The 24,262-nt window shown below is 41.1% G+C and overlaps 1 protein-coding gene across 1 annotated transcript; it reads right to left on the reverse strand.

The window, feature by feature from the left end:
- Positions 1–670: 670 nt before the first annotated feature.
- On the reverse strand, positions 671–23,698 carry LOC143117832 (GTPase IMAP family member 5-like). The gene is made up of 4 exons (XM_076279295.1): positions 23,542–23,698; positions 16,824–16,875; positions 8,070–9,133; positions 671–862 (listed from the first exon to the last, which is right to left on the reverse strand). Exons 1-4 carry the CDS (start codon positions 23,653–23,655, stop codon positions 671–673), a joined length of 1,422 nt encoding a protein of 473 aa, XP_076135410.1. The 5' UTR covers positions 23,656–23,698.
- Between the last annotated feature and the right edge of the window lie 564 nt (positions 23,699–24,262).

A 24,262-nucleotide genomic window follows, 5' to 3' on the forward strand; every position in this document is an offset into this window, starting at 1 on the left:
GAAATGTCACAATGTACTATAAAGCATCTTTTACATCTATATTGTCATCATTCATCTGGCACATTTTTTCTTGTTATTGTTATACTTTTGTATACTTTATTTTTATACTGATAATACATGGGTCATCTGCGGTAGAAAGAAAGCAAACATTTGAGACCACACAAATGAGATTCTATTTGAAAAAAGATACCACAGTGACACCTACTGGTCATATTGCATTGTTAGTATGACTTTTGATGAACTAAACCAAATGGATAAATACTTATTAAATAACAATATTTTTGTATTTAATTTATGATTAAGTTGGGTACTCAATGGTTTGACAGGAAAATTGCTACTTTTTGAAAAAGACTTAAACATTCTGCTCTTTAAGAAACTGATTCTCCAAATGTCCCTCTGACTACATGTCCCCTATAACATGTTTTTTTTTTCTCCCTTATTTTTTACCTCACTATAGAAAAAGCTGTTTCAACACTTAAAATACAATCCTCGTATATTTTTTTAATTTAAATCAAAGAAAGGAAATGGAGAAAGAGACTGTAATATAATGACAACAATGTATTTTATTTCAGTTTGAGTTAAGAAGAATGAAGGAATTTGTTGACATGGCAACACTCATAAACCCTTCAATTAGGATTGAGTACAGTACCGGATGAACAACGTGAATAGGCTACAACATGTCAGGTTTGATGGTTGGTTTCCTCAGGTTGTCAGTTTTCCAGTTTTTGAAAAGCCTTGTGGCTGCCTGCTGATTCTCCGACCATTCCTCCAACTTTGCGTCCCACAGCCCCACCAGCTGTACTTCCAGCCACCATGCCCACTGAGGCTCCAGCCGCACCTCCTGCCACCCCTGCAGCACCTCCTGCAAAGCCTCCACACATTCCACCTGCATACGCTCCTCTTACTGCTCCAACAAATCCGCCAGCCAGGGCACCCACACTCGGAGTGAGAACGGAACCAATGGACCCTCCTACACTACCGCCAGCGGCACCTCCAGCTCTCCCTGCCGCAGGACACTGAGACATTTTTCTGACCTTGCTGGCTTTCCAAAGAGTATGCTTGTGTTCTTTGTGCCTGGGTCTTACACCTTAACACACGAAATACAAATATAAGTTTACCATTTTCTAATAAATCATTCTTCACAAGCAATGGATCAGGCTTGAGAAGTACTGATCAGTGAGATTCTCTAACAGTATGATTCTCCCTTTATTCTAAGGGATTCTCTGTATGTCGTGGCCCCACATTCTACTGACAGTGCTATACATAATACACTTAATGGGCGTGCTATGATCATGTAATCTGACACCATTATGAAACTTTTGTTTATCTTTAATCTTCACTCACATTCATACCTTACCTGTCCAACCTGTATACACTCAGAGCAACGAAATGGTAACAATAACAATAATAAAACATCATAATTCAAATAAAATCATTTTTTTGTTTTTTTCTCAACAGAGCTTTCTATTGCAACACAAGCATTGATGTTATAACATATATATCAAAAGCTGCAGTAGGTTATTGTTTGTTATATTACAGCAACATTTTAAACATTCTTTAAAACAGTACATTATATCTAATCATTGTCTCGAAACTTTGAACTACATTGAGTCAACAGTGCAGCCTTTTGTTGTGTGTCCTAATTGTGCTATGTTTTTTTGTTATGCAGACTAATTTCATCCATGCACCTGTTTTGTCTGTGTATTGTAGGTGTATTTTCCGTTCACTTTTGCATTAGACATACTTGAATATAACTCACGTGACACATACTTGAACAGATGTCACGTGACATCTCTAAACTTGAAAGTCAGAGGTGTAAGAGCAGCAGTGTCACAGCTTCAGGGAAAACGACTCTTTCTATTTGCAGTTCTTTGTCAGAAAAACAATGGAACATTTATATTGATGAAAACGATCCAATAGATTAAGTACTGTGATTGTATGAGAATGGGTTAAAAGGACTTTTAGTAATTATTCTTAATGGTGTACATGCTACCAGAGATGGGAAGTACACATCCTTAAGTATTGTATTTTCCGGTATCTGTACTTTACTGGAGCATTTATTTTTCTAACAACTTTTTAATTTACTTCCCTACATTTTCACATAAATATCTGTACTTTATACTCCTTAAATTGTCTTTTGTGTTATAGCATTTGAGTTGTCAATTATCTTTATTTGAGGTCATTGTGTGCTTTTGCAACATCAAGGCTGATTTCAATATAAATCCATTGGAGAATAGTTTAACAAAAAGGGATTTACTTTTAAATCCCTTGTAGGGGTGCCAGTTAAGGGGCAGTGCCAAAACAATGGTTACATGATAATGGAAAATGTATTCATCAAATTCAGTGCTTTATCATAATGTATGCAGACGTCAAAACATTCTTTGTTTCCTTTTCCATCTTAAAAAAAAAAAGTTTCCTACTAGGCCTACTCTGCCAGCCCAGTGAGCTCACCTTAAACAGAGTGTTTAAGCAAGTTCATCCGCAGCTTGCTTGATCTTTTATCATTATCATAAGGACAATGGGTTCATTTATTTACCATAGAGACAATGAAATACTTGTAGTTGTTAAGTCAAGTCAAGTCAACTTTAGCGTATTTCATACACAGAAGTCATTCATTGCGCTTTACATAAACACAAGCAAACAGGAGCCAATAAAAGCATAGAAGGGCAATAGTCAAAGAATAGTTTGAAAAGTAAAGAATAAAAAAACAAAACAAAACACACAAGCATAGTACATACAAACATAAAAGGGCAATAGTTTAAAAGTGTTTAACAACCTGACTAGTCAGGTGATACCATGGGTAAACATCTCATGACTTACACATGGCAGAAAGCATGTTATGCATGAGGAAGTTTTTGAATGTTTTCACTGGCCGTAATGATTGTACTGTCATTGGAAAGGGACTCAGACAAAACCACCAGGCCTTCATCACTTTACAGTATCATGGGCTCAGGATGTTTTATTAAATTGTGATTAAAAACAAACAACTGCGAATCAATTTTGTTTAAAGAGGACATGTTATAAAATATTCCCTTTTCAGTGCTTCAGTGCTATATTTGGTGCACAAACCAGATATAGAAAGTCTGAATACACAAACGCTGATATAAGAAGACAGTCAGTAAGTTGACCGTGAGGGAAATTTGGTCTCTGTATTCATCCCAATTAGTGAAACACACTCGGCAGTCGGCACAGAGTGAACACACAGTGAGGTGAAGTATACACTAATCCCGACGCAGTGAGCTGCCTGGTTCGAACCCCGACCAGTAGGAACGGCTGAAGTGCCCTTGAGCAAGGCACCTAATACATGAGAACAGCGTCTCGTCACCAGCGATATGCTAATGAGTCCCAGAACGTCCACGCCCTTTTTTAGGAGAAGGAAGTAGGCACTTTGCTACTACTGTTGACAGAACAGTAGGCTACTTCAATGAGCAGGCACCATGCCTAAAAGCTGCTGTGTTGTATTTTGCAACAACAACAAACAAAAAAATAAGGATTTGCGGTTTAGTATGTTGCCACAAAAAGAAAGGGAAGGGAAAAGAAGGGGTTTGTGGCTCCAGGCAATCAGAAGAGAGAATCCCGATGGGAGGCTGTGGGACCCGGCGTCTAAATTTGTTTACGTCTGCGGCAAACACTTTGTTAGCTAAAGTCAGTCAGTCATGCTAGCTAAAGTCAGTTGATGTCCAATGTTAAATATGTCTAATCTAATAATGAAGGAATGAATGAAACGTTGCGAACTACTAGCTGTGATTACATGTCATAGTTCAGCTCCGAGTAAAACGTCCCACATACTCGACGCACCCAACCTGTAGCGCGACAATGTGACGTCACAGAAGCGGCGTAACCATTTATACTCGCGCGTGGTGGTCGCGACACTACTTGCAATATTCTCCTGAACAGAGGTGTCGCTGTTGTGAAAAGACTAACGTTAACTACAGTTAGCTGCAGTAAGAAACACCAGTAGCTAGCCTCTGTGATGGTACTTCAGACTTTGGTTGCTACTATTCACAACTACCATCATCATTATCATGTAGTTTCCAAGGTGTGTGCACAGGTAGATAAATAGATAGATGGATGGATATATAGATAGGTACTTTATCATCCCGAGGGAAATTTTAATAATTTAAACAGTTTAGTTAGCTGGCTAGCTAGCTAGCAGCTGGCTGAGTTTGTGTAATTTCCTGAAGTGGAAAGAGATTTTGTTCAGGCCTTAATAGATATCCTTTGTTTGAAAATAAATAGTTTCTATTCTTTCCTCTTAATTCCATGTGTTGCAACTCTCACTGGTAACTTTGTTAACTTATCCAGCAAACTATTAAAAATTCACGACTGTAACAAAACACTGCAACTCGCTTGCCCTCGAACTAGTCCATCTTCCTGTTTCCGCCTTGTCGCGCTCGTCTGAAAAAAAATGAGTGGTGCGCTACCGTGTGCTACACGGCCAAAACCCTGGCGCGCCAGAGAGATCTACGTCATTTTGACGTCACATTGTCGCGCTACCGGTCGGGTGCGTCAGGTATGTAGAAGCCATTAGCCTGCAACACCTAGCACTAGTGCTATCATGGTTGCACTCTACTATTTTATAGCGCATGTTAAATGCGCTATAAAATAGCGACACCGGTCAGGACTTGGAAGAGAGCTTGTATAACTCGTCTGCTGGCTGACCATAGCATTAGATCGGTATAAATAGCTATATTTAACACTTGGGTAAAGTTCAAAAATGTAATGCACTGAAATTCTCATAGATCCACATTCAAATATTTATGGGTAGTTTCACCTAAAAATGTCCGGATGTGTCAAAAAAACGGAAAGTACCCGGAATGTTGTTCTCATGTATCCCTCACTGCTCCCCGAGCACCGCTGTAGCAGGCAGCTCACTGTGTAGGTGTGCTTCACCTCACTGTGTGTTCACTGTGTGCAGAGTGTGTTTCACTAATTCAAGGATTGGGATAAATGCAGAGACCAAATTTCGCTCACGGGATCAAAAGAGCATACCGTAAAACTCCAAATAATAGCCCGGGCTTTTATTTTCCCAAATTGCCAAACTGCACCGGCTAGTATTAGAGACAGGCGTCTATATGAGACAGGCCTTTAATTCCCTTTACACAAAACTTTTCCTCTGCAAAGATGGAAAATATTATCGAATTAATTATTTCAAACACACTGAATGTCTACCTATATGACTAGGCTATCTGATGACAATTACGGATCATCATTCATTTAGTGTTGAGATGTTGTTCATTGAGATACAGTAAGATCCAAATAGCGGGGATAGCCAGAACAGATGAAACACGTTTTAGTTAAATGTAATTTACAAAGAGATCGTATCACACTGAAAGCTCATATTTTGTCACTAGCAAATAGCCTATATCGGTCCTTTGTCAAATACAGTTGCATTATCAGCCCTGACCAAAACCGTTCAGGAATTATTTATGCAAAAGTGGAACGTGCATAATGTTTCATTCTCCCTCCTTTTCGGCACGAATGAAACAGCATGAGAGAGCATGAACCATATCGTTTCTCCCGTTTTGTATTTGCCAAATTTGACAAACAGTCTACATTTCAAATCATAGCCTACTTCCAGGCGCGCGGGAACATATTTTTGACCAGGGGTGCTGAATAACAAAATAATCATGGATGTCCAACGATTTCTCCCCCAGCATATGATTCGAATTTAGACAGCTAAATATGCCATTTCAGCGCCGTGTATGAGTAGGTCTAAGAGTGAGAAGTTGTATAATGCCCTGGGCAGCCACATTCCACTGCAACTATGCGCATCACTTGCCACTCCGACTCATCAATAAAAACTGCGCACGCACACACCAGTCCCATAGAAGCGCACTTGACTTTACATCATTAACCTATTTCAGTATATAGCCAGAGAATGTCCATAGACGGGCTCTGATATAGCCTAGTCCAAGGTAAATTCCTTTTCTGACTTCTTTCTCTTTATCGTCATGGCATTTAGAATAAGGAATAACGTTCGCGAACTCTTCTGGTTTTGTTGCCAGCATAAAAACAAGCTTACCATCAGCCTATCCGCAAATTTTAAACACAAGGGATGAATTGAACGATGACGAAGTCGGACATATTGGCATAGTTCATATTGAAAAAAAGTTATAAAATTTGGAACTCTAGCTTTTCCCCACCGCAGTCTTTTAATGCCATCTAATAATAACGTGCGCAGTCTGCGCCATACTTAAGCCCAAATCACACCCAAGATTCACGACGAGATGAGCTGCAACATTCTATAAACCAGCAACTTGATGCAACATTCTAAAACCTTGCAACTGTGACCAGACATGGTGAATATGTGGTGGATTTCTATGACTTAACGGATGCATGTATGGTTTTTATAAACTTTGATATTACTGCAATTATTATGAGACTTCAAGGCCTGTACACATCTTAAGGAGTATAAAAGATAGACCGCAGCCACCTGTTAGTCAGATCTCATCGGGGGCGCCAGCTGATAACATCTCACATCACCCTATTGCTTGACACCTGGTCTGGACATCGTTTAGGCTGGACTATCACTGCAATACGGTGAATAAAGATCAACAGTCTTCAGAGATCTCCTGTCTGCATTGACGCCTTGTCCCAGAGTGCTAATTAGTAAGTAGTTAAGTGATAAATTGTTAATTGGATTCGGAAATGGACCGTTTTTTTCACGACAAATGCTTTGCGATGGCTTGCAATGACGTGCAACATCTAATTCACACCGTGTAACCTCCTTTCTGTAACGGTTTCGTGTCATTGCGAATCTTTGGTGTGAATTGGGCTTTAAACAGACGATCTGATGGGTTTTAGAAGATTAAATACAACCCGAAACTAAAAAACAGACCAGGCCTCTACTGGAGACGGGCCCTTAACCCAAACCTGTAGCCATGCCAGGCGTAAGAGATAGGCGTCTCTTTGTACCTCGGCTATTATTTGAAGTTTTACGGTATACTTATTTGAGCCAACATTTAAGCCAGGTGTATCAGCTCATTAATGAAATCACCTGTACTGTTTCTACTCTCTGCTTTCTACTTTGACCCCTCTATTATATTTCTCTAACTGGGGTAAATATAAAGAAACTCAGCAACAGCACATTGTTAAGTCTGCATGTCTCTTTTTATTCTTCTCCCCCAAAACTCATGTGTCTCAGTGAACTCCTGCGTTAACTTCATACTACTGCACCCTAGTGGCGGCTCCATAAATGTAGGATACAACACCCTCATACCCTTTTGTCAGGTACATGTCCTAGTGCCATTATTACAGCTGCCACCCTTTCTCCTACTACTGCTGCTACTGCTGGTCCTGCTGCTACTACTTTACTAGTTTTCCAAATAACTTCTTGGATTTTTCTTTGTTGTCTATACTTTTATTGTTAAATGTGTGATATCAACTCCTCTGGCTGCAATCCAGGTAAAGATGGGAGAGATGCATCTTAAAGGTCCACTGTGTAACGCTATGAGTTGTTTGTTAACAAAATCAACATTTCACATTCATAAATGTGGCCCCATTCATGTTTAATTACCACCACCACCAATTCAAAGCATATTTATGGACTTAGAAATCCTCATTTACATACATAGCTGGAGTCGACGCTCCATGTAAGTGTGCCATTTAAAAAAAAAAAAAAAAAAACGTTGGCCAGCAAGGGACATATATGAAATACAGCTGTTTCTTTGGCGTCTGCATGTAAAGAAAAAAAATGTACCCAACAAATAACATAATAGCTAGCAAGCTCATTGCGCGATTGATGAAAAACATTAGCACTTTGGTAACATTAGCTTGGATTCATCTGCAGACTTGCTAGCTGACGTGAGCAGTGACATATAGTACCAAAATAGCATCGACCTAGCATTATTATTTACTGCTTTGCATAAGCTATTGCAGAATTACATACCAAATGATTAAATTAAATTTCAACATCAGCTACAAACATCACACGAAGCAACATCCGACGTGAGGTGCAAGTGCAAGTTTTGGTCGGAAAATAAAATATATGTTGCAATTCCACATTTGAAATTTGGACTTCAAAATTTTTTTACAAAAGAAGCTATCAAATTTGCTAGTGCCCATACTGAATCTGATGCCATTTCTTCTGCCACTCCTGCTGCTGTTCCTGCTGCTGTTTCTACTGCTCCTGCTGCCTCTACTCCTACTGCCCCTACTGCCTCTACTGCTGCTGCCCCTACTGCCTCTACTGCTGCTGTTCCTGCTGCCTCTACTGCTGCTGCCCCTACTGCCTCTACTGCTGCTGTTCCTGCTGCCTCTACTGCTGCTGCCCCTACTGCCTCTACTGCTGCTGCCCCTACTGCCTCTACTGCTGCTGTTCCTGCTGCCTCTACTGCTGCTGCCCCTACTGCCTCTACTGCTGCTGTTCCTGCTGCCACTACTGCTGCCGTTCGTACTGCCTCTGCTGCAGCTGTTTCTGCTGCCTCTACTGCTGCTACCCCTATTACTACTGCCGCTGCAGCTGCTACTGCTACTACTGCAGTATTAACCATTACCTGATGTCTTTGTCTCTGTCGTATTTTCATCTGAGCTTCCTTATAAATCTCACTGGTGTAGTGTCCTCCTCCATTCTTCTCCACCATGGCCTCTATCTTCTCCAGTAGCTCACTGACCTGTCTGTCTGTCCTGTCTGTACTCTTATTGTTAAATGTGTGATATCTACCTCCACACTGTTCGATAAGAGATGAAAGAGCAGCACTTTCATCCAGCAATTTGTCCAATTGTTTTCCCTCCAGTGCATCTCCATGAGTGAAGAGCACTATGGTGTACTGATAAGCATTTTCACCAAAGTTCTCCTGGATCCACTTGACTGTGTTCCTCTCCTCCTCTGTGAATCTTATGTCTAATCTGATCACCAGTAGAAAGGCATGAGGCCCAGGAACAGACATTTCAATACAATTCTCTATCTCTGCTTTTAGCTTGTCTCTGGTATTGTTTGTATCAAATAATCCTGGTGTATCAATCAGTGTAATTTGTATACCCGCTATTTCAGTATATTGCTTATTACACGTTTTAGTCACAGATACGAGTGAGAAATCCGGTTCAAAATCTTTTCTCCCCAGAATGGTGTTTCCTGATGCACTCTTTCCAGTCCCAGTTTTCCCCAGCAGCACAATCCTCAACTTGGGCACTGTGGAGAAACAGACAACAGAATGATTTCTATGAATAGTAATCACTAAATATGACATGATATATGCCTATGTAACATCATTAACATTAGTAATCAATAGACAGACTGATGATTATTATGTAAGAGAGGTGGAAGAAGAAACTCAGTTCTTAAAGGTTGTATCAGCGATTTCAGGCCCAAAAAACATAAATTATCACATTCATCTAATCTTTCCTAACGATCCGCTAGCTGTCTGCCCCATGAGCAGGCCGTCAAAAAACCATGTCTCTGTAGGCAGCCTAGGCTCCGAGATCTGTACACAAAAACAATTGCTATCAACAAGGGTTGGCAACCCTCAAAGGCAAAATAAAGTGTTTCAACCAATAACCGATGAGATGCGCGTTTAGGAGAGTTTTAATTGCACAGGAGGGAGGGGGAGGGAGTAGCGAGCTAGCTCTCTGTTTTGTTTGAACATCAACAGAAGTGATGTATTCCCGCTACGGAGGGAGGTTTTGCAGCAGAGGGGTTTTGTTTTGACCTGAAATTATTATTTTCTGGACTACTGCTGAAATTGTGAATGCCCAACAAAAATGCTCATGTCCCAAAAAATATTGGTGTAACTAACCAAACCAAATCAACTAGCCATACCAGAACCTATTGAAAACACTAATAGTTGTGTTTGATGTTTTCAATTATATTATATATATATATATATATTAGTGCTGTCAGTTAAACCCCACACAGCAAAGGAGTCTGTGGCGGACCCGCCCTCAAGCCGCCAGATCCGCCGGACAGTCAACCTCCGATTTGGCTATGGGCACAGAACACGATCCAACTCCGCCAGCGCGCCCTCAAACCGCGGGTCCGCGGCTGACCCCGTGCGAATGCGCATATCGAACGCGCCCTCTCAAGTCTGCTAACGGCTCTTTCCTCAGTTTTCTCGCTGGTGGAGTGGAAGACGGCGGCGTCTGAAGGCTCACTGTAAGTATGCTCCTATATGCTTTATTTTTGAAGTTACCTAGTCTATCCTATGAAAATGTACTTCCATAACACAAGTTACTTACTTATCTAGCTTTGCTTGCTGATATAATCCGATTAGAAATTTGTTATAACGTAACGTTAATGGCCAGCTTGATGGCTGTAGCTTCTAGTGCTAGCTCATATTAGCTGCCAAGTTACACACCAGCTAGTTTCTAGGTTGCGCACGCTAATTTAGCTCACATTTCACAGGGCTAAATCCTGTCTAACTTGAGCTTTGTTAACGTTTCATAACTTAACTCAAAATTGCGTTTAAAATGAGCTAAACTAACTTCATGTGTTTGCCTGCGAACAACAAAAGTTGGCTTGCGTGAGCTTGTTGGCTAACGATAATGTTAACAGGAAAACTCATTTTTTTTCTTATTGATCATGGACTCCGGCGCTGTCAAAGAAAACCTAGGCTACTTTGGATGTGTTTAAACATCATTTCGTTCTGGTAGGGGGCTGATTTCACATTGGTTAACGTTACCTGTCTTGGATAACTTGAACGTTAGCAGCTGATAAGCTAATTAACGTTATTTGATATTCCCTGTCATAGTCCGATGTGAGTAGTGCATGCTCAGATGTGTTTGTTGGTTCCAAAAATGGACTTTTTGAACTTTGTTGACAATATTTATACTTAAAACAAACTGCTTCGGAGTTACTGCCCTTATATTTTGTAAAAGTTAGCGAGAAGTCGGCTAACTGGCCTACTATGGGCTCTGCTATGTGGCTGCACAAAATAAGCAGGGAAGGATTTTCGATCAGCCGATATAAAAAGTCCGTTTTTGCAGACGTTTCCTGGTTCCAAAACCGGGCTTTTGCTAACTTTTATCTAACATAAGGGTACGTTCAGACTTAGCGTTTTTTTCTGACAAAAGAAGTTATGCAGACCGCTTTTTCAGTTTGAAAAAAAAATCTGCCAGCGTTCTTGTTCCAAAAAGCAGCCGGAAGCGTCTTTTTGCGATAGACAAAGTGACTAACGTTACGTGTGGGTAAAAAATGTCGCGGAAGAGAAAACTCACGTTGGCTATTGCTTTTGGTATGTTATGGTAAAGTTGTGAAGTCATGTCAAACAATTCCCTATGCTCAGACATTAAAACGAGTCTCTCGACCGGTGTTCTGTCACCTTCTCCATTTTTTACTTGGTTGTCATGGGAAACCACAGGTTTCGGTAATCTGCTTGTGATTGGTCATCCGTAAAAAAGACAGCATGACGTATGGCGTTTTTCCCATAGACATAATTTTTCCGCTAGAAGTTGGAACATTTCTCAACTTCTGAGCTGCAGAAAAAGACGGTTGCAGTCGCGTTTTAAAAGAAGCCGACGACTTTTTTTGAAAACACGGTCTACTCCATAGGGTTATAATGTAAAATGGACTCCGGCAGCTGAGAAAAAGACGCTTAGTCTGAACGTACCCTAAGGCCACAAATCCCAAAGCTATTTGTTTTATGTAGACATACCGCCGTCAACGAGTTCATTGAATGATGATGAATGTTTCTTGGAGTAAGATTTAATGAGAAGGGGCAGTATTTGACTTTTGCCTCTTATAACTACTTTTTCACATCTTTACATGCTTTATTGTGGAGCGGAGGTCTTTCTACCGGTCAAGTATCATTGCCTTGTCACAGACCAGACGATTTTCAACGGAACTATGAGCTAAAATGATCAGCACCACACTCTCTGGATCCCGATATAAAGCTAATTTTTTAATGGAGTGTAAGATTGGTAATGTTAAATATTTGGCAGTTTCTTTCTGATGATAAAAGTAATGTATATTTATGTTCTACATCTGTGTTACAGGTCATTCACCAGTGGCTCCAGTCTGGTTTGGGGGTCTACCCTTTCTCATCCTGGCCTGTCAGCCAAGTAAAGTAAGCTATACAGTTTTACATTTGATTTATTTGACTTTTGGTCCACACTTAAAAAATAATAATAATAATAAAATAACCACATGCTTTTGTAACTGCCTTTATCAGTTCAGGATGAATTGAATGTAAATCTCAACATACACAAATATGCTTGTCTTCTGTAATAAAATCCACCTACTTCAAAAGCTCTCTAATGAAATGCACATATTTTTATTTTAGAAGAGAAATAACTACAGACCTCTGCAACTGCTGATACCGGTTCAGGATGAATTGCAGGTAAATCTCAACATATAAAATGCTTTTGTCAGCTTTGATAAATACCTCATTTCTAATACCCCCAAATGCTGGACTGTGTAACTAACAAGTAGTTGTGTCTGAGAACTGCTTTTCTGATGCCTTTTTTGTATTTTAAGGGAACAGGTCTTTGCCAAAATGTGGTCAATTCCATAACTCATCACACTTACAGGAAGGCTGTACTGCGCACGTAACTGAAGCATTCAGTTTGCAGAGCATCTGTTGCAACAATTGGCTTCCACTGTAGTCAATGGAACTGGTTACACCAGACGTGATGGCGTATGACAGTATGTTTAAAAACATTGGATTAGTCTTCTAAAATTGTTTTTACGCTCTGCGAACCGAGTGCTTCACTTGCGGACTCGGTGTAGCCTAGGCCTTACAGGTGGTAGATTTTGTCACAGTTAGACAGAGCCGATAGCAGCCTGCTGGCGGCGGTAGCTTTATATTCATGTAGCAGACATTCCGTTTAAAAGTAGGTAGTTGCGTATAACAGCTAATTTTGTTATGCTTCTATGATTACAGATGCTGTGAGAGAGTCAGTGGTTCAACCAGCCAACAAACAGGAAAAGCTCAAGGCGGAGTCTTAACTGTCAGCAACTCTACCCCAAAAAATCAGGCTACTGTTATTTCCCACTAAGAAAAACAGTGGTCTGGTATCAAGGTTATCTGTGTTTTGGAACATGTTCTTAATATTCATTAAATAATAAAAAAAAAGTTTGACACTTTATGGTTGCATTTCATTTTACCTCTAATACCTGTTCAATGTATTTAGTGTCTACGATGACCTCTTTCATTGAGCATTGAGGTGCGGTGAGGAGCATTGAGACAAGTTTCCACAATTGGACAGTTAACAATTGCATAAAGGATTTACAGTTTGTAACTGATGGATAACTTGTAGGCTATTGTAGTGTAGCAGAGCTGAATTGATGTAGCCTACTGCTAGTAAAACCCCTATTTTCATACTTGCTGTTTCACAGTCACTGGCGCCTTAATGCAGGGGCTTACCTGGGCTTCAGCCCAGGGGCCTCGACCAATGAGGGGCCTCCTAATAATAATAATGATAATCAATAATAATAAACGGCGTGTCCGTATTCGCGGCGTCATTATACTCTGGAGCTAGCCTAAATAATTGAGCACATCGTACTGCTCTTACATCCATGCAGAGGCCCCATTTGTCTTCTCCAATTCTAAAGTGTAACAAAATGTAACAAAACGTAATAAATTCCAACGGGTGTAGAGGAGCTAGAGGAGAGGCTGAAACTGACTGACAAACTTATCATACAAACTCTGGAGATAACGTGGGTAGGATTGAAGCAACGAGCAAACGAATGACGTGGATTCCTGTAACTGTCCATGAAAACAGAAGGCATAGCAGGTAAATATCGTAGCAAATAGCCTGGAAATGAAATGGCTTTAAAAACATGTATTTCACTTGTCTCATTGGAGTGAACGCAGAACATAGGCTGTGGCGCAAAGACATGAATTAGTGATCTGCATCTCCGTTCACCAACAGCTAAGTTTGTGCTAACCCATTCGCACATATAATAGTCTATGTTATGTTGTCTCCCTTGTTAACGTGAGATATGTCTCCATGTAGTGTAGTGATAATGCATAAGGTAGCCATGTTCACGTCACATGAGCCAGCTTGTTATAGGCTAAAAGTATTTCTGTCCCTCCCAAACTGCGTTAAATTGGTGTGTTAAGTAGACAGCATTTAAAAAAAACTCCTGGGGAACCCCCCGACACGACAAACACGCACTTTTGAAAAGCTTTTAAACGTCCATATGTGTAGCCTACCCATCTTAACTTAGCCTACAACATGTGTTGTAAAAGTTCAACGCTTGTTTTCGTGCAGTAGGCTATCCTTTTTGATAAGCGATATCATGGGTAGGCTGACGTGATTCGAGGGCATTCTGTCCTGTTTATGTAAAGGTTTTACATAGGCTGAATAATAGGCTACACTGCATATTATTAACCAAAAGCGCACGCTATGTGTCGGGTCAGATCGCGGGCTGGGTATCATTTAGCCTAATCATAATTAATATTTGCGGTTGGGGGGGGGGGGGCCTTAAAAAACATATAGCCCAGGGGCCTCGGGTGGTATTAAGGCGCCCCTGTTCACAGTGAAGGCATTTGGCTGTAAAATCACAACGTGCTTCACATGATAGATTTTGACTTCATGTCTTGAACTGAATTTATTAAGTAATTTGTATTATATTTGTCATATTGGTTGGTACAATACTTTACATTAAAACCTATTTTTTGTAGTGCAGTCTAGGTTTTGGCCAGATAGGTTAAGCTATATATTTCTGTAGTAGTAGCTAGTTTTTGGCCATGAAATATGCCAGGGATATGGGCCAGATGAACTGCTTCATGAACGGATCCTAAACGTATCCGGGACGGATGATTAGCGGGTCCGAAATGATTCCGCGGCGGATGCCTCTCATATGACCGGGTCCAAAACGGACCTGGAGCGGATCTGTGGCTCATTCGCGGATCCAAAGCGAAACCGGGGCGGATGTATCCATTTATGTACGGATACGCAATGGGACCGCCGCGTTGTCTGATCGGATCCGCGAACCGGCATCGCAGCGCATACGCCGCTGTGTGCAAGTGGACACAGTTTCGGATCCGATTTCTGGATCCGTTCCGGAGTTCACCGTACCTCCGCGGCGGATGCGTTTCGTAGTCCGTTTGCTGTCTGGGAACCGTTATTAACGGCGTTAACGTAAACCTATTTTAACGGCGTCAATTGTTTTATCGCGAGATTAACGTTCTTTTTGGTGTAACAAACTTTGTAGTTTTTTCACATGCTGTTGCAACAACTAGTAACGTTAGAACAACTACAAAACCACACCGGATCTAGCTAGACCAGAAACTAAACAATATGCACTGACGAATGGAATGGAACGTTGTATGTGCTGCACGTAGCCTACACGCCCCCTTTTAGGTGAAAGATGACTGATATAAAGGAAATCTATGCTGCTGCATCAAAGTGGGGAGCGAAAAGGGCTTATAGTAAACTTACTAAATCTTGAAACAAACATGAATAAAAGGCACAAAATAAGGTTGGTGTAAGAGTTATCTGTGTGTTTATGGGATTAATGTGACCATGTTCCTATGTTTTGCTCTTTCCAGTTTTCTAAAAGGAGTGTCACGAATGTATCGATAGGCACAGTCAAACTGCCCGTGGCTGACTATAATTAAGTTCAGCAAGCTTAAAGCGATGGTTCGGAGTAATTTCACCCTAGGGTCCTTTGCACCATGACCCCGAGCCAAACACCCTCCCAGAACCTGTTTTCCCTTGGTCGAGCCCTGGTCGAGTAGCGCCGTCAGAAACGAATGACGTTCTGCAGTCATGATGGAACCAACTATTATCTCGTAAATCCGAACCATCGCTTTAACTTTACATGTCATAACATCAACTAAACATAAGTCACACATTCATTCTATCACTTGTAATATGAACGTAGCCTATTTCCTACAACTAGGTGAGATAATTGGCTATGTTATACTGAAGTTCCACAGTTAGCTAGCTAGCAAGCTAAACCGTTTTGAATGGGATATCATTGTAAGTGTAGCTACATGCTAAATTTGTACAATACATGGGGTATTGCAAACGAATTAGGTTGGTAATGTATATCGTTTCGACATGAGTAAGTACCATAAACATAATTCTTCATAACTGCCGTGTTAGTAAAATGATTGAATGTCCTGTGAATGAATAACTAGATGTAACGTCAACGTGTGATTACTAGCTGTCTTTCCCATGATATAATGTTAACATGTTTTCCGCGTGATGCAGATTAAATGTATCTTTATGATGATGCGCCATTAGTAGGCTAAAGGCATGCTGCACACACTTAGTTGGGCTTAGTAGCCTAGGCTGACGCATTAGTTGTGTGCCGCCAAAGATTTTTTCACCGTCACTTGTTCTGTTATCAACATTCCTCGTTGGCTGCTACTATTTGCAATGCACTCTGCTTTCGACATTCATTTACATTAGATTCCATTCTTTTCAATACAACTCTGCACACCAGCATCACACTTTGCCGCCGTGTAAATCACGATTCAGTTATATTTGGTCGACGCTGCTCCATAAAATCCATTGTTCATCCAGTGTTTGCCTGTTAAAAACTTTGGCGTTGATGTGTGTGGCAAGTGACAGTGCACCATAGACTGTACGCCTATAAAATGGCAATGCACTCATGTTAAAAAGTTCCTTATTTTCAACTGAGCTCAAAGATAATGAATATAGTATGAATATAATATTTTCTGTTTGTTATACCCTTTATAATGTGTGTAGGCCTACATTTTGTGCATGCACTTCTGCGGTAGCATTTATTATGACCGCCGCGCAGCGAAGCGATTATTCGTGATTGAAAATTGTTTGACAGCACTACTATATATATACATAGTCTTTAAACTATTTAAGTAAAAAAATTAGTTAGATTGACTGTTTGGGTTTAGATAGTCCAACGTGTATTGCACAGAGTTATTCTTTTAATATTACATGGTGTTACAAACCTGGCTGTTGGTTTGTTGTTTCATCAGTATATTCCATGCTGTGTGCAATTTTCTGAAAGACAAACAAATTCTGTAACTTTGAAGCATTCTTTTCAAACACTAAATACTCAAAAATAAAATGACTATTACTCTTGAATATTCTTGAGTCAACAGCAGTTTTTTGTAATGTTATGGTCTGCTAAGTAGATTATTGTAGTCATGTATTTGCCACAATATGCAATTTTGAATTATATGTGATCGGTAAATAATTGTACAGTATTAATGATGGACTAAAAAGCATTGCATAATATATCTTTGTTCTTCATTATCCAATTTAAAAAAATCATCTGTAATAATAAATTTACCTTATGGTCAACTGCCTCTTCAACTAGACTAAGACAAGAGAAATAGTCAAGCTGCTGATCATCATGACAAACCAGCTTGAGTTCATCGTCATGTAAGCTGCATTGTGCTCTCCTTCATTGAGGTCACACAGTGCACAACTGACTACCTGAACTTCTGTATGGACATTGTTGTTCCCACCAGAACTGTACGCTGCTTTCCCAATAACAAGCCTTGGATAACCAGCAATGTCAAGAGCCCTCTCAATAGGAAAAAGATGGCGTACAGAGAGGGGGACATGGCAGAGCTAAGGCGCATGCAAGGGGAACTCAAAGTCAAGCTGAAGGAGGCTTAGGAGGACTACAGAAGGAAGGTGGAACAGAAGTTGCAGGAAAACAACATGAAGGAGGCATGGGACGGCATGAAGATTATCACTGGCCTGAAGAAGCGCAGCAGCTCTGTGGACGGGGACCTGGACAGGGCGAACCAGTTGAACCACTTCTACAACAGGTTTGACTGCCCTGCTCCAGCTCCAGACACTGCTTTTGTTTGCGTGCCTGCCCTAACCCCACCTCCCAGTCTCTCGAGCTCTGCATCCCGGTGACACCCAACGACCTAAGCCACCATCACCTCACGCCCTGCCCCCGCCTGACGCCTCCTTGCCTGTGCCTGTTGAAGTGTCCACGACTCTGGCAGCCTTGACAGGGACATCAAGGAGGTGGTCATCCCCCATCCCCCACCCCCACACCCCCTCAATACCAGTGCAACACTCACCTCCACCATCACAGGCTATCGTACCCCCACCATCACTGGATATTGCACCCCTCCCCCACATGGCGATCACGAACAATGAGGTGACGACAACCTCAGTCAACAGCCATCAGACACACAGATCCCAGATGCACCCCTCCCCCTCCCCTCCCCAGACCCCAGGCACTAGACCCGTTACAGTTTGCATACCAGGAGAAAGCACAAAGAAGAAGGATGTGGGGCGACTTGACAGGCTGGTAAGGAAAGCTGGCTCTGTAGTGGGAGCTGAACTGGAGTGCATCACTTCAATATCTGACAAAAGGACCCTGAACAAACTGATCAACATCTTGGACAATGAGTGTCATCCACTCCACAGCACTATTGTTAAGCAGAAGAGCCTGATCAGCTGGAGACTTTGCTCACTGCCACTGCCTCACTCATCTATCTATCTATCTACCTATCATTAAACTTAATTATAAATCATGATGATCAATGATTGAGGCCAGACTTGCACTATGAATTCTGATTTCACCTAACTTGGTCATTAGCCTGCCTACAAGTAAAGTAGGATAAGCGTACCCATTAAGCCCACCAAAACCTGGTCAGAAGTCCTTGGCGAGTTGTTTATATGTTATTTTAAAGGGGAACTATGCAGGTTTTTTAGCTTGATTTACCTTAACTTAACAGCTTTCGGAGTCATTGGAATGATTCTATTACTTTTTTTCGGGTTGAATGGTGGCTGTCCCGCTTCCGCCTGTGAGCGGAAAAACCACCCTTGCAACTTTGGGCCAGCTGCAGCCTCAGTGTCAGGAAGTTACGAGTGTAACAAATTGCTTTACTGCATTAACACACATACACGCCAGGCACCGGCTAAAACAATGTAGCTATGGAGTTTCTCAGACATTCTTCATGACAGAGCCAGCGAAAATAAGCGAGTAAACCGTTGTCGGAGGAACAGGGAAGAGCAAAACGACAGACTGACTGATTGAGGAGTGTCGTAAATCATATACTCTGAGGCTGTAGGGGGAGCTCTGCAGAGAAACCTGTGAGCAAAAAGCGAGAAACAGCGAAGAAATGGCCAAAACTACATAATTTCTCTTTAAGATCGCCAGGGATGGATTACTGCACGGGCCTACCGGGCCCAGGCCCAGGGGCCCATAGGGGTCAGGGGGCCTTGAAGCCCAAGCCTTTGCATGGAATCATTGCCTCAATATCAAAAAATCAGGATGTAGACTATGAATCTTATTGACTGTAGTATTGGCCATCCCTAAAATGCACCAGAATACAGGAAATCACATCAAACAAATTAAAACATTTCTGGGGGAGGACCCCCAACCCCCCCCCCCCCCCCTCCCACATATGTGACAATTACTGGGGGGCCCAATACATCTGTGCCCAGGGGCCCAAAAGAGTTTATAATCCGTCCATGAAGATCGCGTTATCCATGAATACGCACCATCGTACATCCATGCAAAACATTACAAACTAGATGTACCGCAGAGCAGTACAAAATATGACCGCCGCCCAATCCAGCACATGTTTTCCACAAAAATAAGTAACATTTGTCAAATTGTGTTCATTTCCTACTTTGTTCCTTTTTTGTGTTTGTAATTGAGTGTGTGCAGAGTGTGTGGTTGTTTTTTGTGTATGTGTGCTTCTGTGTGTGTTTATTGAGTGTGTGTGTGCCTGCATGTAAAGTTAGGTTTTTTGTGTGTGTGTTTATGTGTGTGTGTGTGTGTGTGTTTGTGTATGTAGGTGTGTTTGTATGTGTGGGTGCATTTGTGTGAGGGTGTGTGTGTGTGTATGTGTGTTTATTAGGGGTGTGAATCTCTCATGTAAAAGACGATACGATTCACATCTAGATACATGGGCACGATTCGATACAAGAAAAGAAACATGTTCATAGAAAACGATTCAGTACGATTCGATGCGATGCGATTCGATGCAGTTCGATGCAGTTGAAGAATGGAAAGCATTCTGAAAGATTTTTTATCATTTGCTTAAGGTGCACATTAATTTTATATTATAAATTATCAATTAGGCAAAAACAAATGTGTGAATATGATTATCTAAACTGAGGTTTGTATCATATACTGTATTGAAATGAAAAAAGAATAGTCTACATTTCAGCTAAACAAAGCAGCCAAATACAACATGAAAATACATTTTTATAGATTTTATAGAGTTATATCTGATTGTTTTCAAGGAGCTGTAGCCTATTGTTGAGGTAAGACAATACCGAAATAAAATAAAACGGTGCTTAAGACAATCTTGGCCTTTTCTCAATGCCTACAACAAAATAGGCCTACATATCAATGAACTGGGCCTATTTTGTTTCAAGTCCAAAATAATAATAATTTGTACATTGTTTAAGCAGCAAGGGCCAAATTATTCTTTAGCATTAAGGAAATCCCTTCATCAAACGTAAGGCTACTCTACAGACTATCGTTGCCGTTTAGGAATGCTATAGTAAGTGTTTAATTTCGCGCTGGATTTTGACAAACAAAAGAGTAAAAACTGTCAAACACCGACAGAGTGCGAGTTGTCACGTGCTTAAGTTGCGGTAGATGTATGGGTAATGAAGTCCTTTGACGACATTGGGCAATGAGTGTAGCCCAAAACGAACTTCATTACCCACAAATCCGTGCCATGTGTAGTTTCAAAACAGGAAGCGGAATGAACGCGCTGCTTGCAACGTAAATCAGAGTCTGAGCGAGCAGAAAAGGTTATGAACCGATTTGTAACAAGTAAATCGATATAACGAACGGTTCATTTCAGTTTTATTCCGATACGGGGCTTCACATATCGATGTAGCCGTATCTTACGCGTTAAAAACGGATACCGATATGTATCGGTTAATCTTTACACCCCTAGTGTTTATGTGTTTGTGTGCGTGTTTGTGCATGTATGTGTGTGTGCATGCTGTGTATGCTATTCAACAGATATTTGTTTGGTGGCTTTTGGCCACAGGGAAGAGTGCCACCTACTGGCCAGCCACCAACACCACTTCCAGCAGGAACCTACTCTTTCAAGGAGGTTTCTTATCCAAGTACTTAACTAAGGGCCCGTCCACACGGAGACGCTTTTTAGGTTAAACGCAGAGGTTTTGCTTCGTCTTGGCCGAGTGTCCAAACGAATCCTGTAAACGCACTGCCCGAAACCGCACTTTTCTGAAACCTGGTCCCAGAGTGGAGAAATCTGAAACCGTAGCCCGTTTGAATTCGTTTAGACAGCGAAACCGCACATCCTGCTTGCGTATAGATGATGTCATCGCCACACCTCAGCTGCCCTGGACTTGCACTTATAGTATTGCCTAACAATACTAGTTTTCATACATGACATTACCTACGATTACACTCCGTAAGATAAATATCACAACTCGTGCTGCGCAGCGCCGATAGCTTATGACTTGGTGGACTGAACACTGTTTTTTCCCGGTGTTTTTTAATGCATTCTAGCTACTGTCAGTGACGCGAGAGAACTTAAGTTATTAGGAAAGTGCGGTGTAAGTTTAGGCTACATTAATTTGTGCGTAGTGCCAGTGTCATTCATTTATTTTACATGTCTTACAACATATATTCAGTCGAGTGAAATCAGATATAAGCATACAAAGACGCTTAGAACTCACGTTAAGCCGATGGTAGCACACTGAATGCAAATGCGCGATTTGATTTGATGCAGGCAAACGTATTGACTGTTACTAACGAAGGTTTTATAGCAATATTATAAATGTGGCGACAGAATAGCCTAGAACTTGGGTAAGCCTTGCGTTTAGTAGCCTAATTGGGGTGATAGCCAAAACTAATGTGAATCACGGACTATCCTACAACCAAAGAAAGTAAAGGTGATTAGTAGGCCTACCTGTGTTAGCCAAATAAAGGACGGGACTGCACCCTTCACAAACCGTAAAATAAAGTTTATTAGTTTTACAGTTGACTACAGTTGACAGTTCACCATCAGTCCACACAAACAATTCTGGTTTCCTTGCACTAGCCATTACATCATAGCCCATTCTGTCAGTTTGTAAAGCACAAACTTTGGTCAATTTCTGTAAAGAAACAGTGCCACCTATAGGCCTGGGGTATGAAGTAACGTGTTGAGTCGTGTTAAGATGGATCCGTTTGGACGCAAATATTCTTGATGCGGTTTCAGGGAAGACGGAGGGAAAAAAGATCGGTTTCGTACATGTGGACTAGCCCTAAGCCTGCTTAGCTTCAGTATTTCAGCAAAGTCAGGCTATCTGCTGGTCTGGCTGCTGGCTAAAAAGAAAAGGTGAAAGCCATATATGATTCTAAGGTCTCACTGAATTGCATTATGCACACTCAATTCTCACTAGTATCTGATAGACAAGTACCAAAACATGACTGTTCATAATTCTGAGAAATTCTGGAATTGTGTGGATGTGTGAGTATGCATGTGCGTGTACATATTTATGTTTATGCGTGTGTGTGTGTGGGTGTGCGTGCTGTAGAGTCCACTACAACACATAAATAAATTTATTGTATGGCCCCCCATGAACGAAAGTCCACGAAACTTGGCATGCATTCAGAGTCATAATGATCCTACACTTTCAATTTTGTGCAGTGTTGACCATGTCAGCCAGAGATATTGTGATTACAACAGCTATTTTTTTATGCTTTTTTTTTTAACGAGATAGTGTAGTGGAGAAGGACAGGAAGTGAGCAAGGGAGGGAGCTTGTAGGACCAAGGGGCGGGAATCTAACACGGGTCGCCGGTGTACAGTGCAGGTACCCCAGCCAGTTGCGCCACGGCCAGGGCCGTTTTTCATTTTTAACTAGGTGGCGCTATACATGAAAAGAATGGTTATGGATGGGTTGACATGCCCCCTTAAGACCAACATACAAAAAAAGGTGGTCCTCCTAGGCCCTACGGTTCTTGAGATATTCACAGAAAACTGTGTCCGCCCTACCCTCCTGTCCAGTCCGGCGGGGGGCGACGGATCAAAATGAAAAACAATGGTTCCATGCTGTCATTGTGGGGCTACATGCCCATCAATTTCATGCACCCTGTTTTTCAATATCCCAGGAATCCTTGACAGAAAATGACACATGCGATAAATGAAAGAAACATTGGCTGAACAAAGTTCTCAGTTGCCTGAACTCATTTAGCTAATTGTTCAGTCTGTTGTCAATACTTTAAACCAAGGGTCTCAAACTCAAATGAGCTGGAAGCCACTTCTGCCAATGTCATCTCGTTGGAGGGCCACGTCAGTGTTAAAGAATAATACAAAAAAAGAACAGCTATTTCCTAAAATGCAACACAAAACTACAAACAGAAAGTGCAAGACTTTTTATTTATTTTTAGACACCTGTGCTAGCAACCTTAGATTATAAATAAAATAATGATTAAATAAATATTAATACAAATTATACAAACAAACAAAAAAGCATAATGTTGCACATGTTGCTCAAGCGCACAAAAAACATGGCGGACATTCGTTTTTCGTCAGCAGAAAGGGAAGAATTCTGAAAGGTTTCGGCACTATATCTGTTCAGATTAAGTTTTAGATTAAAAAGTTGTGTTTTATTTTCATAATCTTGGTTCAGTGAACACATACAACCGTCAGTTTGTTAGTTAACAGAAATTTTGTGAATATGACGTTCAGGCCTCTAAACTATAACTTTACCTGCAAACACCATTTCCTTGTGGAAGCAGATGCAGTGGTCACAGACAAGGGTTGGCATGCGGGAGGCCGGGGTTCAATTCCTGTGTGATGCGTTTTGGCAGAGTGAGTGTGCATGTGTACAAACGTCTCTGGAGAGAAGGCGTGCAATTTGAACAAGAAATCGGTTCTGAAACGGAAGTTTTGATTGCAACAATTAGCTAGTTCATGCACCAGGGTGTAAATAGCATGCAGTACTATAAACACCAGGGTACGAATAGCATCCACTTCTAACTGTACATTGATGCAAACAGCTTACCTTATTCAGAGTGTCTATTACACAGCTGAGCTATTCACACCCTGTTACCCTGTTTACAAAAAAACATGTTGCTTGTTTTTAAAAGAATATATATTATTACATTGTGTGATCAATATGCCAGAATAAATGCACAGGGGTAGTGTTGCACGGTGTATCGATACTAAAAAGGTATCACGATGCCTTCACGCAAAAAACTATACGATTTCCGACGTTTTTAGAATCGATACTTTATTAAAATAATAACGTTCTGCTGCGTCTGTGTGAACTGCTGCTCTCATTGCTCCTTGCACGCATCTAGGCAAGTGGGCGTGTCAAGCAGGCATCTCTGAGTGAGTGAGTGCGCAGCTAACGTCAACATAGTTCTTTGCCGACAGTACTCTGCCTTTGCCTTGTGGATAAAACAAAAGGTGAAGTGAAATCTGGAAC

This window comes from Alosa pseudoharengus, unplaced genomic scaffold (genome assembly GCF_046254945.1).
Source record: "Alosa pseudoharengus isolate Yale_2024_CS ecotype anadromous, Long Island Sound unplaced genomic scaffold, YU_APseudo_1.1 YU_APseudo_1.1_scf_1, whole genome shotgun sequence".
Classification (NCBI taxonomy): domain Eukaryota; kingdom Metazoa; phylum Chordata; class Actinopteri; order Clupeiformes; family Clupeidae; genus Alosa; species Alosa pseudoharengus.

What these genes read in the sequence shown, in the direction of transcription:
- LOC143117832 (XM_076279295.1), bottom strand. Translation starts at nt 23,655, where the DNA reads ATGCACACTCACTCTGCCAAAACGCATCACACAGGAATTGAACCCCGG. An exon ending in AACAACAAACCAACAGCCAG is followed by an intron (nt 9,134 to 16,823) that starts GTTTGTAACACC and finishes GTTTCTCCACAG; the next exon opens with TGCCCAAGTTGAGGATTGTG. An exon ending in AAGAAATGGCATCAGATTCA is followed by an intron (nt 863 to 8,069) that starts GTATGGGCACTA and finishes GAGGCTTTGCAG; the next exon opens with GAGGTGCTGCAGGGGTGGCA.